Source organism: Drosophila rhopaloa, unplaced genomic scaffold (assembly GCF_018152115.1).
Source record: "Drosophila rhopaloa isolate 14029-0021.01 unplaced genomic scaffold, ASM1815211v1 contig_3, whole genome shotgun sequence".
NCBI classification, from domain to species: Eukaryota; Metazoa; Arthropoda; class Insecta; order Diptera; family Drosophilidae; genus Drosophila; species Drosophila rhopaloa.
In genome coordinates, this window is record NW_025335123.1 from 17116976 (window position 1) to 17129480 (window position 12505).

General features: G+C 39.0%; 1 protein-coding gene across 2 annotated transcripts; it reads right to left on the reverse strand.

The window, feature by feature from the left end:
• Positions 1 to 349: 349 nt before the first annotated feature.
• Positions 350 to 3238, reverse strand: LOC108051096 (golgin subfamily A member 6-like protein 2). Of its 2 annotated transcripts, XM_017133048.1 has the most exons (7): positions 2468 to 3238; positions 1798 to 1917; positions 1459 to 1665; positions 1328 to 1396; positions 1123 to 1266; positions 865 to 924; positions 350 to 748 (listed from the first exon to the last, which is right to left on the reverse strand). In XM_017133048.1, exons 1-7 carry the CDS (start codon positions 3236 to 3238, stop codon positions 350 to 352), a joined length of 1770 nt encoding a protein of 589 aa, XP_016988537.1. The 2 variants fall into 2 exon arrangements, with proteins under 2 accessions (XP_016988537.1, XP_016988538.1); XM_017133049.1 differs by lacking the exon at positions 865 to 924.
• Positions 3239 to 12505: the final 9267 nt, after the last annotated feature.

Here is a 12505-nt window from a genome sequence, read left to right on the forward strand (position 1 = left end):
CCGAGTTTTAAAGTTGTGCCCCTCTATTTAACCCCTCACCCTTCACTTAGTTTTTACTTCCGCTTTTTTGAGCGCTTTCGCTTTTTTCGACCCAGTGATTTGCCCCACTGAATCCTTGGGGGAGTGGTTCCACCGAATTCCAGTGGATCTCTTGCATCAGCCGCCGCCGTCCGAGTGGTTACGCCATTTGATTTAGAGCCCCTCTTTTACGCTTTCTTAGCTGCCCAAGTGACCAACAAGTCTTTCTCTTCTCTTCTCTTCACTTCTTTATTTATTTTCATTACAAACTAGCAAAAAAAAAAAAACACAAACAATTAACGTAACTTTATTATGTGATGACTAAAGCTGGCTAGAATGGCTCGTTGTCGTAGGGGGACCAAGATCGATGGTGGTGTTCTGGCGGCTTGGCATGGTGGCCCATGCTGCTGCTGGCGAAGATGTTCTTCGCGGCACTCGAGGCTCCTCCGGCTGCTCCCAGTCCGGCATTTAGGATCAGGCCCAGGGCATTGCTCACCAGGTGGGAGGCGACCTGCTTCACAAATCCACCGGAATCAAAACTACTTGCCGCTGCAGCCGCCCATCCACCGCCGCCCCCTTCCTTCTTCTTGCGGGGGCGTGGCAATTCCGCACTGCCATGCCGTTCCTCTGTGTCCTCGTCCGAATTTGGCCGGAACTTGGCCTCCAGGAAGCTGGTGATCAGGTTCTTGGTGAAGGTCAAAGGTTGCGGCGGACCCTCCTCCTCGGGATCCTGTTTAAACATGAAAGCAATTGTTTATTCCATGGTCCATTAGCTATCATATTTTAGGGTTAGTAACACAGTTAACAGGTTGGGAGCGAAAAGGTCTAAGAATAAAGCATAAATACTGCGCTGAGTGCGGCCAACACAGTGCCCAAGAAGTTGCCCAGAAACTGGCCATTGTTGATCTGAAAAAAATATATAGTTTATGAAGAGAAAGAATAAATATTGAATAACTAAGAAAGAATAAATATTGGGAAATTCTTTTCATTGCAAGGCAATACAAACAGCGGTAAATTAATATTTAATCAGGGATTTTTTATTAAAATCTTTAAAATCCTTAAATTTGATTTAATATTTTACATAATTTTTAGATAAAAACTCACCGCTCCACCACCTCCAGACAAACCATCCAAGGCGGTGCCCACATATTGACCAAGGACTAGACCAAAGTTTTTGTTGCCACCCAGAAGTCCAGAAATCAGCGAGGTTCCAGTCTGAATCAAACCTTGAACGTCCAGGCCACCAGGCTAAGAAGGATAACCATTAAATTAAGGGGCCTTTAAGGGGTTCAATGACCACAAGACTTACGCCAAATAAAGTGGAAACCAGGCCAGTGAGGGCACCAATTAGGGCACCCACATCGGAGCCCCCTTCACCCTGGAAAAAGTCCACTTTAATCTCACTTTTCATGGGTATTTGTTACTTATCCTTTTACTCACACCACTGAGGCTGCCAATGATGCCCACCAGACCACCGCCTCCTCCTCCTCCACCTCCTCCATCGCCCGCTCCCAGATCGCCATCGCCAAGGTCATCGCCGTCATCTGTGGCCAATTCCGAGGAGCCTGTGCCCTCCGCATCCACCTGCTTCTCCGGCTTGGAGTTCATTTTCGGTTTACCTTTGGCCTTGGCTGTAACATTTGGCAACTTCGGGAGGCCGTTAGAAAAGGGTTAAGTGTACCAAGTCAATGTTGGGTTAGGCCGTCAATTGGTCGTCATCATCATCATTATCAGGTTAGTCACAAAAAATGTGTTTTTATAATGGGTTCCTGTGCTTACCTTTACATTTATTTCCAGGTCATCGAGCTCCGAGGGATTGGGTTCCATTTTGAGGCGCCTCGCCGGCTGCTGCTCCAGCATATTTTCCTGAAAGTCATCCTGGAAGCGCAAGTCATGAGCCTGGCGTTAAAAAATCAAGTGTTTCTCACTTAAGACATGCACTTTTATACTTTTCAAACAAGAACGATAAATTAGTATTGCTTTTGATTATTATCCATATTGTGTACTTTAATTGTATAAATATGTTATCATAAAAATAATACCACAAGGATGTGTACATATGTAAATAAATAAAACTAATAAAAAGACCTTAACTTTGTAAATAGAAATTTAAAATAAAATCAGCTTATTGCACCCTTTACTTAAAACTACTATCTTAATTAGATAATAGCGATAAATTAGTAGTTAAATACAAAACAAAATGTTTGCAGATTTCAAATATTAGATATTTTTGTTCCAACACAGAATCAAATATTTAAGATCCATTGAATATTTTACTTTCCAAACTAAACATCTTCTAATAAGCACACTAATGATTAACTGAAAAAAGACTCCAAATGATATGAATAATTTGATATTAATTTCTGAGTCTTGCAAGAAAAAGATTTAAATGTTTTTATTCCATTTATTTTAATTCAATTTTCCATTGAAGAATAATTTGAGGACCTACCTCTGACAATATGGACTTGATAATCCTCATTTCCTCGGGCATCTGCCGCTGCTCGGCCTCATCCTGTTCCTCCTGTTTCCTCTGCTCCATTTCCTTCTTGATCTGCCTTTTGTGGATCACCTTCTGCTTGGCCCTGGCCAAGAGCCCATCCTCTCCAGCCTGCTTCAATAAATGCTGCAGGGCCTTCTCTATCTTGGCCTCCAGTTCGTTTTTCATCTGCGGCACCTGCTTGATGATATTGATCCTCAGTTGGCCCAATCTCTCGCCTAATTTCGGCTGATCTGTGAGATCGGCGGATAGTTCCTGGTTGTATAGCTCCTCCTCCTTCTGCTGCTGGGCCATTTCCCTCAGCTCCACTCTGAACTCGTGATCGTCCTTGGCCTGGGACACCACATCCATAACTCGCGTGAGGATTTCCAGCGCCCTTTGATCCCTGGACAATTGCTGTTCGATGGCATCGATTTTGGACATGACACGGCCACTTTCCGTGAGATTCATTTGGAGCAGCAACTCCCGGACTGCCTTCACCAAGTGCTGCTCCATTTGCTCCTCCGCCTGGCGGGCGCCATTCAGTAATCCAATACTCGTCACCGCTCTGAGTTCGTCCTTCGGCAGGATGCGTTCCAGCCGGCGATAGGCGGAGATGGCCTGCAGATAGTGCGACTGCAGCTCCATTCCACCCGGCCTGCTTTCCACCGATCCTGGCATCAGGATTAGTCCAATCAATCCGATCAATCCGATTAATCCGAGGAGCAATCGCTGGTTCTCCATTGGCGGCCGATCGAAAGAAAACTGCGTCCCGGAAAGTTTGTCCACTGCCTCATATAACATCTCGATGGATCGTTTGGATCGCTTTTCGTTCACGGTTAGTTGGGCGGTGGGCGTGGCCGAGGGGTCCTCCCACAAAATCCGCCCTCGTTTTGACAATTGTGCAATGGGTCAATCGTCTGTGGAGCTGATCAGTGTGGCATATCTTGGTTGGATTTTCTTAGGCAAATATAACTACATCTATCTGTAAACTAGTTTACTTTTCCAGTTCAAACTAGTGGTTATTACTCAACTATATTGCATTTTAAAAAAGGTTAAGATGAGCATTTACATACTACTACTAAAATAACACATTAATGGAAAATTCCTTAGTTCAAATCAGTATTCTCTAAGAAACTGTTGTACTTAATCATACAAAGAAACATAAGATTAGTTTTCTTAGCTCTAAAATGATTATGACTTAGCTTTAATAACTATATTCCGTGAGATCGAAAATTATACTTAAATGAAATATGAAAATCACTTTAATTTCCGCCTAGCACAAATTATTATGAGCTGCAATTATGATAAAAACTTCCCCAAAAATCTAATTTAAAGCCTGACCAGAACATTACAGCCTACGGATGCCACAATTACCAGAGTTCTCACCTGCCCAGAACTAGAAGCCCCAATTAACCACCCATTAGGCATTTAATAGACACGGATCAGAGTCGTTAGCTAATTTCCTAATGCGGCTATTTACCCCTTTCGGCGACCCAAAGGTGATTGAAATAAAGGCCTTATGTAAATGGTAGAAATGCGAAATGCAGGTGTCGCAGTTATGCGTGACTGTTAATTAGCATTAGCCATTAGATAAATGGGAGAGATTGGGCATCAGCATCATCCGGGGGCACTGACTGGGCGGAGATTACGTGAAGGGGCTGTCGGCGTAATGGCAAACATGGGTTAAAGCCAGGTAGTCCAAGTCCAAGCCGCAAAACGTCGGCGGTGGCTCGTCACGCTCGTTTAACCTTTCAAGTGCGCAGAGATCGGTGGGGGGGAGGGGGTTAAGACAGGGGGGGGAGTGGGTTAAGACAGGGGGATTGGGGCTATATAGCTACCCAGGTCGGATTGAATCGGCATGACATAAGCGTTTAAACGCAATTCCAACTGTTGAAGCGTGCCTCACTTGGGGTTAACTAAATCAAACAAGCGAAAACACACATCTTACAGGGGGAAAAACTTGACACAATTGTTTGTTTTGTATAACGAATCATTTTTAAACCAAACATCTTAATTAAAATGTATTGAAATTAGTGTGCTAATTTTGGCAACCTTAAGTCAGAAAACTTAAGTCATATTATCATCTTCTAAAATAAAATATTACCAAAGAGATTAAAATCTATTAAACAAAGTTAAATATTGTGTTTTTAATTTGTTTAGTTTTTTCATATATAAAGATAAATAAAATCAAAGCAAGTGCAGTTTATTATAAACAGTAGTTTTTGTATCAATACAATCCATACCTGCTGAAATAAGAATTTAATTAGTAAACTTTCAAATGTTTGAAGAACCTTGTCCACTTATTTTTCCCTGTGCATGAACGTTTAAGTACACATAGCTTAGTGACTCCCGAAAAAAAGTATAAAGCCGCAGCAGTAATTATAAGGCACCATAAAACGAGCCCAAAGCCAAGACAATAATGATATAATTGTTTCACTTTGTGCAAATGTTGTGCCCTTTAATGCTTCGAATGCCCTCAGATGGCGGCTTTTAATTCGGCCATCTAATGGCAACGTTACGATCTGATATAGTAAGTCACTTGTGGCATTCATGGGGATATGAGTCAGATTCATTAAAACGTTGAACGCTTGATGTTCAAGGGTAGTTTTTTACAGGGTATATAAAATACATAGCCCCTGAAAAAGGTTCTTTAATTACAACAAAAACGCATTACATCTTTTAGGAATTCAATTATTTACTTTAGCTTTTTTAACAACATAAAACCACAATATCAAGATACTTTAAATTGTTCTTCAGATATTTTGTTCCTTCATTGTTTACTTTATTAAATAAGTCTTCCTTAATCTTTATCAACGAAGCAACATTGGTATGGAAGTTAAATAGCTTATCAAAAGACCTAAAATATTCTAAAATATGTACCAATAAATGTTTCTTTTGTTTTTCAACATGCATGGCCATCTGTTGAAAAGACATATTTAAAAACTTCAAGTCACTCAAAATCCCGTTTTGAAACATGACAAAAGCGTGTTAAAAACACTTCAAATATAACATAAGCCAAATATGTTAAAAGTGTTTAAAATGCGATCAATCTTGCTCTTAGCCTTCAAATGGAAATCATTTCTGAATGTCTGAATATATTGGACATTTAAACTGATTTTTAAGCTAAATACTGATTGTTTTTTTGCACTTCTCTAGTTTTAAATGACATCGTTATTTTTCCCTAATGTGTGGCGATTTTTGCAGCGGAAAAGCCTTTTGAGTTGGTCCGCAGCCGGAAGCGGAAATGGCGACCACACTCCATCGCTAATGAGCCATCGGCACTTGACATTGTACCCGGGAGAATTACGATCTCCGACAATTAGGGCTTATTGACAATTGTCAGAGGCGAAAAAAGCACTACGGCTGCCAAGATATACGAAACTCGATTCGTGTTTGTGTGTATTATTAACACATATCTTTGTGCAATAAATAATAACCTTGCCAAATCGTTTGACTTCGTTTCGCTGCCTGGCAACATACACACACAACAGTCGCAACACACACACCACACACACACACCACATAAAAAAACAAGAAAAAAAAACACGAAAGATACAAAGTTGCAGTTTGCAGGCAACTTTTAGTTTTTGATTCAGCTAAATTATAAACTTCGCTTACTGCGCTTATTTAATCTCTGAATTGGAGCATTAAAACGATTGATTCGTTTGTGTATGAGAAATCGCAGCAAACAGAAATTAACATAACAAATAGCGCCATAAATATTAAAAGCAAACTAGTTGCTGCAATTTATTATTATTTTTTATTTAGCCCCAGGTCCATTTGATTTTGACTCAGCCTCCTAGAGCTGGCTGTACAATTGGTTTAGCCTCTAAGCCACAATTCGCTGGAATAGATTGGCCCAAACAATGCACACTCCACTCGACGCACTCTTAGCCATCAGAAGTCCTTCGAGTTAATTTCTGCTAATTGGCGGACTGAAGAAACCGAAGTGCCAGGCCAAAGATACACAGAGATATGGCTAATGGCTTATCTGGCATCTTCAAAGCCAAACTAGTTCGACCGATCGTTATTCTTATATGCTAATTCTGGGATTAAATAAAGGCGAGTTGGCTCATAATGAGCCAACATAAAAAATGCAATAGCTTCAGGTTAAATTTTATCTTCAAATAAGTACACTACAAATGTAGAATTCGCCTCTTATTTTGTTGGCATCACAATTTAAGTTTATTCATTAATTCCAATTGCCACAAGTGTGAAACTTATAATTCAAGCCACTGATCGATTAAATTTGTATGATAATTTTTATTTAATTATATTTGAAAGGCAGACCAACTTGTAGAATTAAACTAGTGCGCTGCCAAATACCAATGATAAATTAACGTTCTAATAAATTAAAAAACAAAATCAGAGCTATCAATATATTACATTTGAATACAGGAAGCCGCTTATCCTATTAGATTAAATAATAATTGAAAATTAAAGTATAAAATATATATGTTTATGGCCTCAATCCAGCTAAATGCAATCCCAATATAATCAACCACTTGTTGTTAAAATCTCGTTGAAAAATTGTGTAATTGGCAGCCGTTGGTTTGACTTCCCTGTCAGGATTTTGATTCCAGACTAATGACCCAATTCGCGCTGCTCTCCCATTTACAATCGCCACTTTTGTTTGCGCCAACTCATGGATTTAATTATTTACAGCTCTGTGCGGCAGCGATTTCTCATTTATTTTTATTTTTTTTCGGCCAATCACTTCGATCAAAACCAGACAGTCTAAATTTAGGCAACAGCTGCCAGAAGGCCTGATTGATATCTGCCAAGTCATGGCGTTAAAGAGTGGTAAGTAATATTCTTGTTTTCTGACCTCTTTCTGGGACTTTCGATGTCGCCCGAAATATAAAAAATAAAATTATTAAACAAAGACCCAAAAAAAAAACCTGAACGATATCACGTAATGCCTTTTATTATTTTTTTTTTGGGGAAAAAGTCACCTAGACAGCGCTTATAAATCATGGAACCACCGTCATGGCCTTTCCTTTGCCGCTTTTTTCACACCACACCCGTTGGCATGCTGCCACGCCCCCCTGCCGCCTCCGCCCCCCCTGAGTAACTTAAAGTTTTGAGCTTTTTTTCCACGCTGGGCCACCACGTTCGGTTTGCCAATCAACTGAAAATGATGGCCAAAACCAAAAGCCGCCGCAGCCGCAGAGTTGTTAACATGTTAACTTGGCTTAAATGCATTATGATTTTTTTGCCTTTCATACCAAACACACACACACGTGCATTTCCCTGCCACAAATTCGCAAAGTGTTTGAGTGGATAATGCGAAATTTAACGAGCTCATCGGCTGCCGAAAGTCCGACATCAGCATCTGCCCATCCGATATATGCATATATATATATATAGTACATATAGATTTGTGGATATACAGTGAGTGCAAAATCCATATTGGCAAAGTAGAAGAGCTGAAAATCTGCAGGTTATGGATATTGATATTGTACATGGGAATCGGCTTTAATATCATGTTCAAATTGTGGACATTTCAGTGACGGGGCTTTTTTCAAGGGCTTACTTTATTTATTTGTCAATATTTAATATTTGTATTTCCAAAAAATTGTTAATTAAATTGTTTTGGTGACCCAAAGTCATTATTTTTTAGCTCAGCTCATCTTTTATCATTTGAAACGCGAATCCGAAACGGTATTTAAATATAAATATCAGTTAATTCTTCAATGATTTAACCCCTTTCGAAATAGTTTATGAATGGATTAAACATAATGTATTTTAAGGTTGCGTAGGATATAACCCTTTATAGTCAAACCCTTTTAAACCAAGCTACGAGCTTTTAAAGATAGATTATACATACTTGCATTAAAGTTCCTGCCAATTTATAAATATGTTTAATGAAATTATGAACTGTTTTATTTTTAGAGCATCTGATATTCCCCTTGCACTCCATTCGCGACCAAGTCTTAGCCCCAACTCTCGAACTGACAGCTTCCTTTTCACGCCAGAAATCAAGTTGTCCGCTTGCATTTGGGGCACTTTGTGTCTCTGATTATTTGAACAGTCGGACAACTACTCGTACTTATTATTAGTAATTGTTTGCAATTAGTCACCGACGGAGGCTGAGAAACATGAGGCTTTGGCAATCGCTAATTTATGCAAGGCTCGGCTTTTTGTTTTGGGAACATGGAACGTGACGATTGACATGAGACTTCAATCCGGTTCAAAGTCCGACCCGTAGATCATCATGCCGTCCAGGGTCTCGCCAGCCATTTGCCGGATTACTCATAAAATCGAAGAATTAAGTCCCTGTAATGGACGAAAAACGCTGGCAATTAAATCAAAGACGAAGAAGCCAAAAGGAAAAAAAAAAAACAATACGGATGATGGAGCCCATGTCGCACTCCGCACAACCTTGTTATTGTCTATGGGCTGTCATTAAAACTCGAATAGCAACCAGCAGCAAACATCGAACAATGGCAGTGCGATGTCTTTACATTTAATTGCACCATTGGGCACACGGCAAAGTGAACTGTTGCTCCTCCTCCGGTATCTCAATCTCAATCTCCATCATCATCTCCATCTCAATCTCCGCCTGCAAGTGACTCGATTTAAAGCGATGTCAACGTCGCCAGAATTAATTGATGCGCCATGAATTGCCGTTCAATGGCAGGGACGATACCAAACTATACCTCTACTATACCATTCGATACCATACCATATAGTCGTATTTCAGGGCCCTTTTTGGCCCCCAAGAAGGCGAATTAATCGCTCAGGGTGGCGAGGTCTTAAATTCTGATATGGCAACTTGGAGCTGTGATGGGAAATAAAAGTGCATGATATAGCTTAAGTAATTGCATTTAAATAAGTCTATTTGCTTGATTTTTTATTTGGCAAACATTTGTTGTTAGTATTCTTATTTGTATAATAAATTGTATTTTTTATGCAGTTTTTATTGTTTTCTTGAATTAAATTTGGAAGGTTGCAAAAAATAACACTATTTACTTGCTTTTTCTGGGGACCATTACATATGATACATTCTGCAATTCTTAGTTTCTTTAAAAACATCAAGATAACATTATGTTTTTGTTTACTTTAAACATTAAAAAAAGAAATCCAATGGTGAGTTTAAACCAAGACTTCGTTTGCTTACTTAAATTTATTTTGGAATTCACATTTAATTAAAATTTTAATAAAAAACATATATCATAAATATTTAATATATTTTATTGAGCCTGCCTACCATAATTTAAAGTAATTTTCATTTAATAGAGAATATTGGGCATTGTCTTTGTTGCACGGGGTTAAAAGATGGGATCGTTTGCTAATCGCCAGCGCCCAAATGGGCGTGGCACTGCCGCGACAACAACAAGAACGATGCAGACAATAGGGGCAGAGGCTGAGGTCCGGCCATTAAAGCTAATTTCGTTGTCATTTTCGATTTGGCAGCTTTTGCCTTTGCAAAAGCGAACGACGACCCAAGCAACTGAGACTAATTTCATAATTTTAGCATGTTTTTTTTTTATTTTGTCGTGGAGTTTTTTTGGTTTATGCAAAACGCTGTCGCTGTATGTGTGTCAAAATCTAATTCACCTTAAACTGATTTCGAACGCATGCAACTTTTAGTGAGTTTAGTGAGTCTCACTAGGCGACCGAGTGACTGATTTTGGCTCTGCCTTTCGTGCTCGCCTGCCTTCGCTTTTTGCTTTTTTGCCAGCTATTTCTGCTGCTTTTGCTTTTGCTTTTGCAATCGGCGAGATACAGTATCTTGGGCTGTATCAGCTCCAGTTGAGTTCGGTACCAAGCGGCGTATGCGTAATTTGTAGCCTGCCATGCATGTCTGTCTGCCTGCACTTCCACACTTCTTTCTCAGCCACTTGGTCGTTAACCCATGGCACCGCCAACAAAAACCTAAAGACCGAAAACTGAAAACTGAAAACCGCCAACCGGTTACCGGTTATCCTTCAGAGCGGCGACAGTCCGCCGCCGAAGGTAACGCAGTTCCATCGGCTCCGGGGGCCCAGTAAAAAAGGAAAAACAAAAATATGTATAAAAGGCAAATAAAAGAGCGATGCTCGAACCCATAATCAAATCGAAGCGAATCGAATCCAATGGAATCGAGTCGAATCGAGTCGCATTGAACACTTGCTTCCGGTTCACACTGCCAGCACAGTGGTCTCTTTAAAAAATGGTATGAGTACCATGTAATAATCGCACTAGTTTCGGCTTGAGATTATAAAAACTGGTCGAGGATATTATATGAAAACAAATCGTTATGAGGAGATTAACATAATATCTCCACATTAAGCAAAAACTTAACGAAAACATAGAAAACAAATTATCTCTTAGCTTTCTAAAAAACAATTATTAGTATATAAAAATGTGTCCAAATTTGAATCTATAATTTAAAGAACCTGGTAACCCACTTTGTCAATAAAATAAAATTATATAAATTTATTAATAAAATAAAAAATATTTCGACGATTGCAAACATAAAGAATGAATATTATTTACCGAAAAATATTGCTTTTGTATTCAACTAACTTTAAGAAAAATTTAAAAATATTTACAAAGGAAGTATAAATATTTCCCAAGAAATTTTATATTTATAAAATATTATATCTCCCCGAGAAAGCCTCTTAGCCAGTCTTCACTGTAGCCTAGTAGTTGGAATTCCATTCACTCACGCACTGAAAACTATCAAAAATGTCGTCCACTATGAGCGACCGCTGCTGTTTCAGCTTCTAGAGAAGGTCAAACAAAGGCTACATTATCATCTTCATCTCCAGCATCAGTATCATTATCATTATCACCACAAATATCATCATGATCGATCATTCAAGAACACCTCATAACTGTCGCTAACCACAGATCGGCGACATTGTCTTGCGGTTGGTCAGTATTCGATTTTCGATTTCTTTTTATTTTTTTTCGAGCTTTTGTGCTCGACCGAAGGTTTTTTGCTTCTGATTATCATCGAGTGGCTTTTGGCCAAAGTGCATGGCCAGCATGACAGGGCGGAAATGTTGTGGGCAACCTTTAGGCCCAGTTAGACCCTCTTTGAGCCAAGAGTCTGAATGCCACAAGGTGGCAACGTCCATAGAATTTTGGCGGAACACCAAGTTCACTGAACTCGCTTGAACTCTTAATGTGCTTTCTCATGAATACAAAAGGATTTTAAAGCCTGCAGTAAACAATTAATCATATTCATTCAATATCTGATGGAGTACAAAAGCAATGTAACAAAATGATGATTTTTTATTTCAAAGCAAATACTCTTTGAAATGTTAAATAGCAGTTTTTTTAGACTTTTAAACTAAAAGGACTTTTATAAAAGTCAGAAATAAATCTCTTAAGCTCTTGCCCAAAATCTATCAAATAAATAGATAGGACAGTACTTATTTAAAAATAAACATACAAACCTTAATGTTAATTGAAACCAGGTGAATATTATTTATAATATCCTTTTTTAATGTTCTTGAAAGATAATATAATTTCCACACTTGAAATTAGTCCTTTTTTCACTCCATTTATTAAGCAAAAAAGCAGCAATGTTTTAAGAACTTTAATTATTAAAACTAACTCAAAGAATATGCTTATTCTGAATGGTGCGATGTCACGACTTCCATTAACCCCACGACTTTGTGGTAATTTTCATAAATTTCCATTATGAGCACAAGACATCTGTTGCTTTATTTGTTTTTCATGGCAAGACATTCGGAATGCGGAATGGTAATGGGAATGGAAATGCAATCAAATGGAATCAAATTGAATTGTCGATTGTAGCCGACTGGCAAAATGGAAATCGATAAATGCAAAGCCGACGATTATTTGGTATCGCAGGGAGAGGGCAATAAAAATGCATCTTCGAGATGCGCAGCTGCAGGAGGTTGTGTAAGCCACTACTAAAACTGAAATGGTAAAATTGGTAAAAATGGTGGAAATGTAAAAATAAAACGGGCTCTAATCCTGGCCACGGCCCACTGACAAACTGAGCCGCTCTTTGCAGCCAGCTGATGGAGATTGACAAACTGACAA

Bases quoted from the DNA above. Each gene is read 5' to 3' on its own strand.
- LOC108051096 (XM_017133048.1), bottom strand. From the start codon at position 3,238: ATGGAGAACCAGCGATTGCTCCTCGGATTAATCGGATTGATCGGATTG. The intron at 1,918-2,467 runs GTAGGTCCTCAA...TTTTAACGCCAG, and splicing joins TCAAGTCCATATTGTCAGAG to GCTCATGACTTGCGCTTCCA. The intron at 925-1,122 runs GTGAGTTTTTAT...TATTTTTTTCAG, and splicing joins TGTCTGGAGGTGGTGGAGCG to ATCAACAATGGCCAGTTTCT.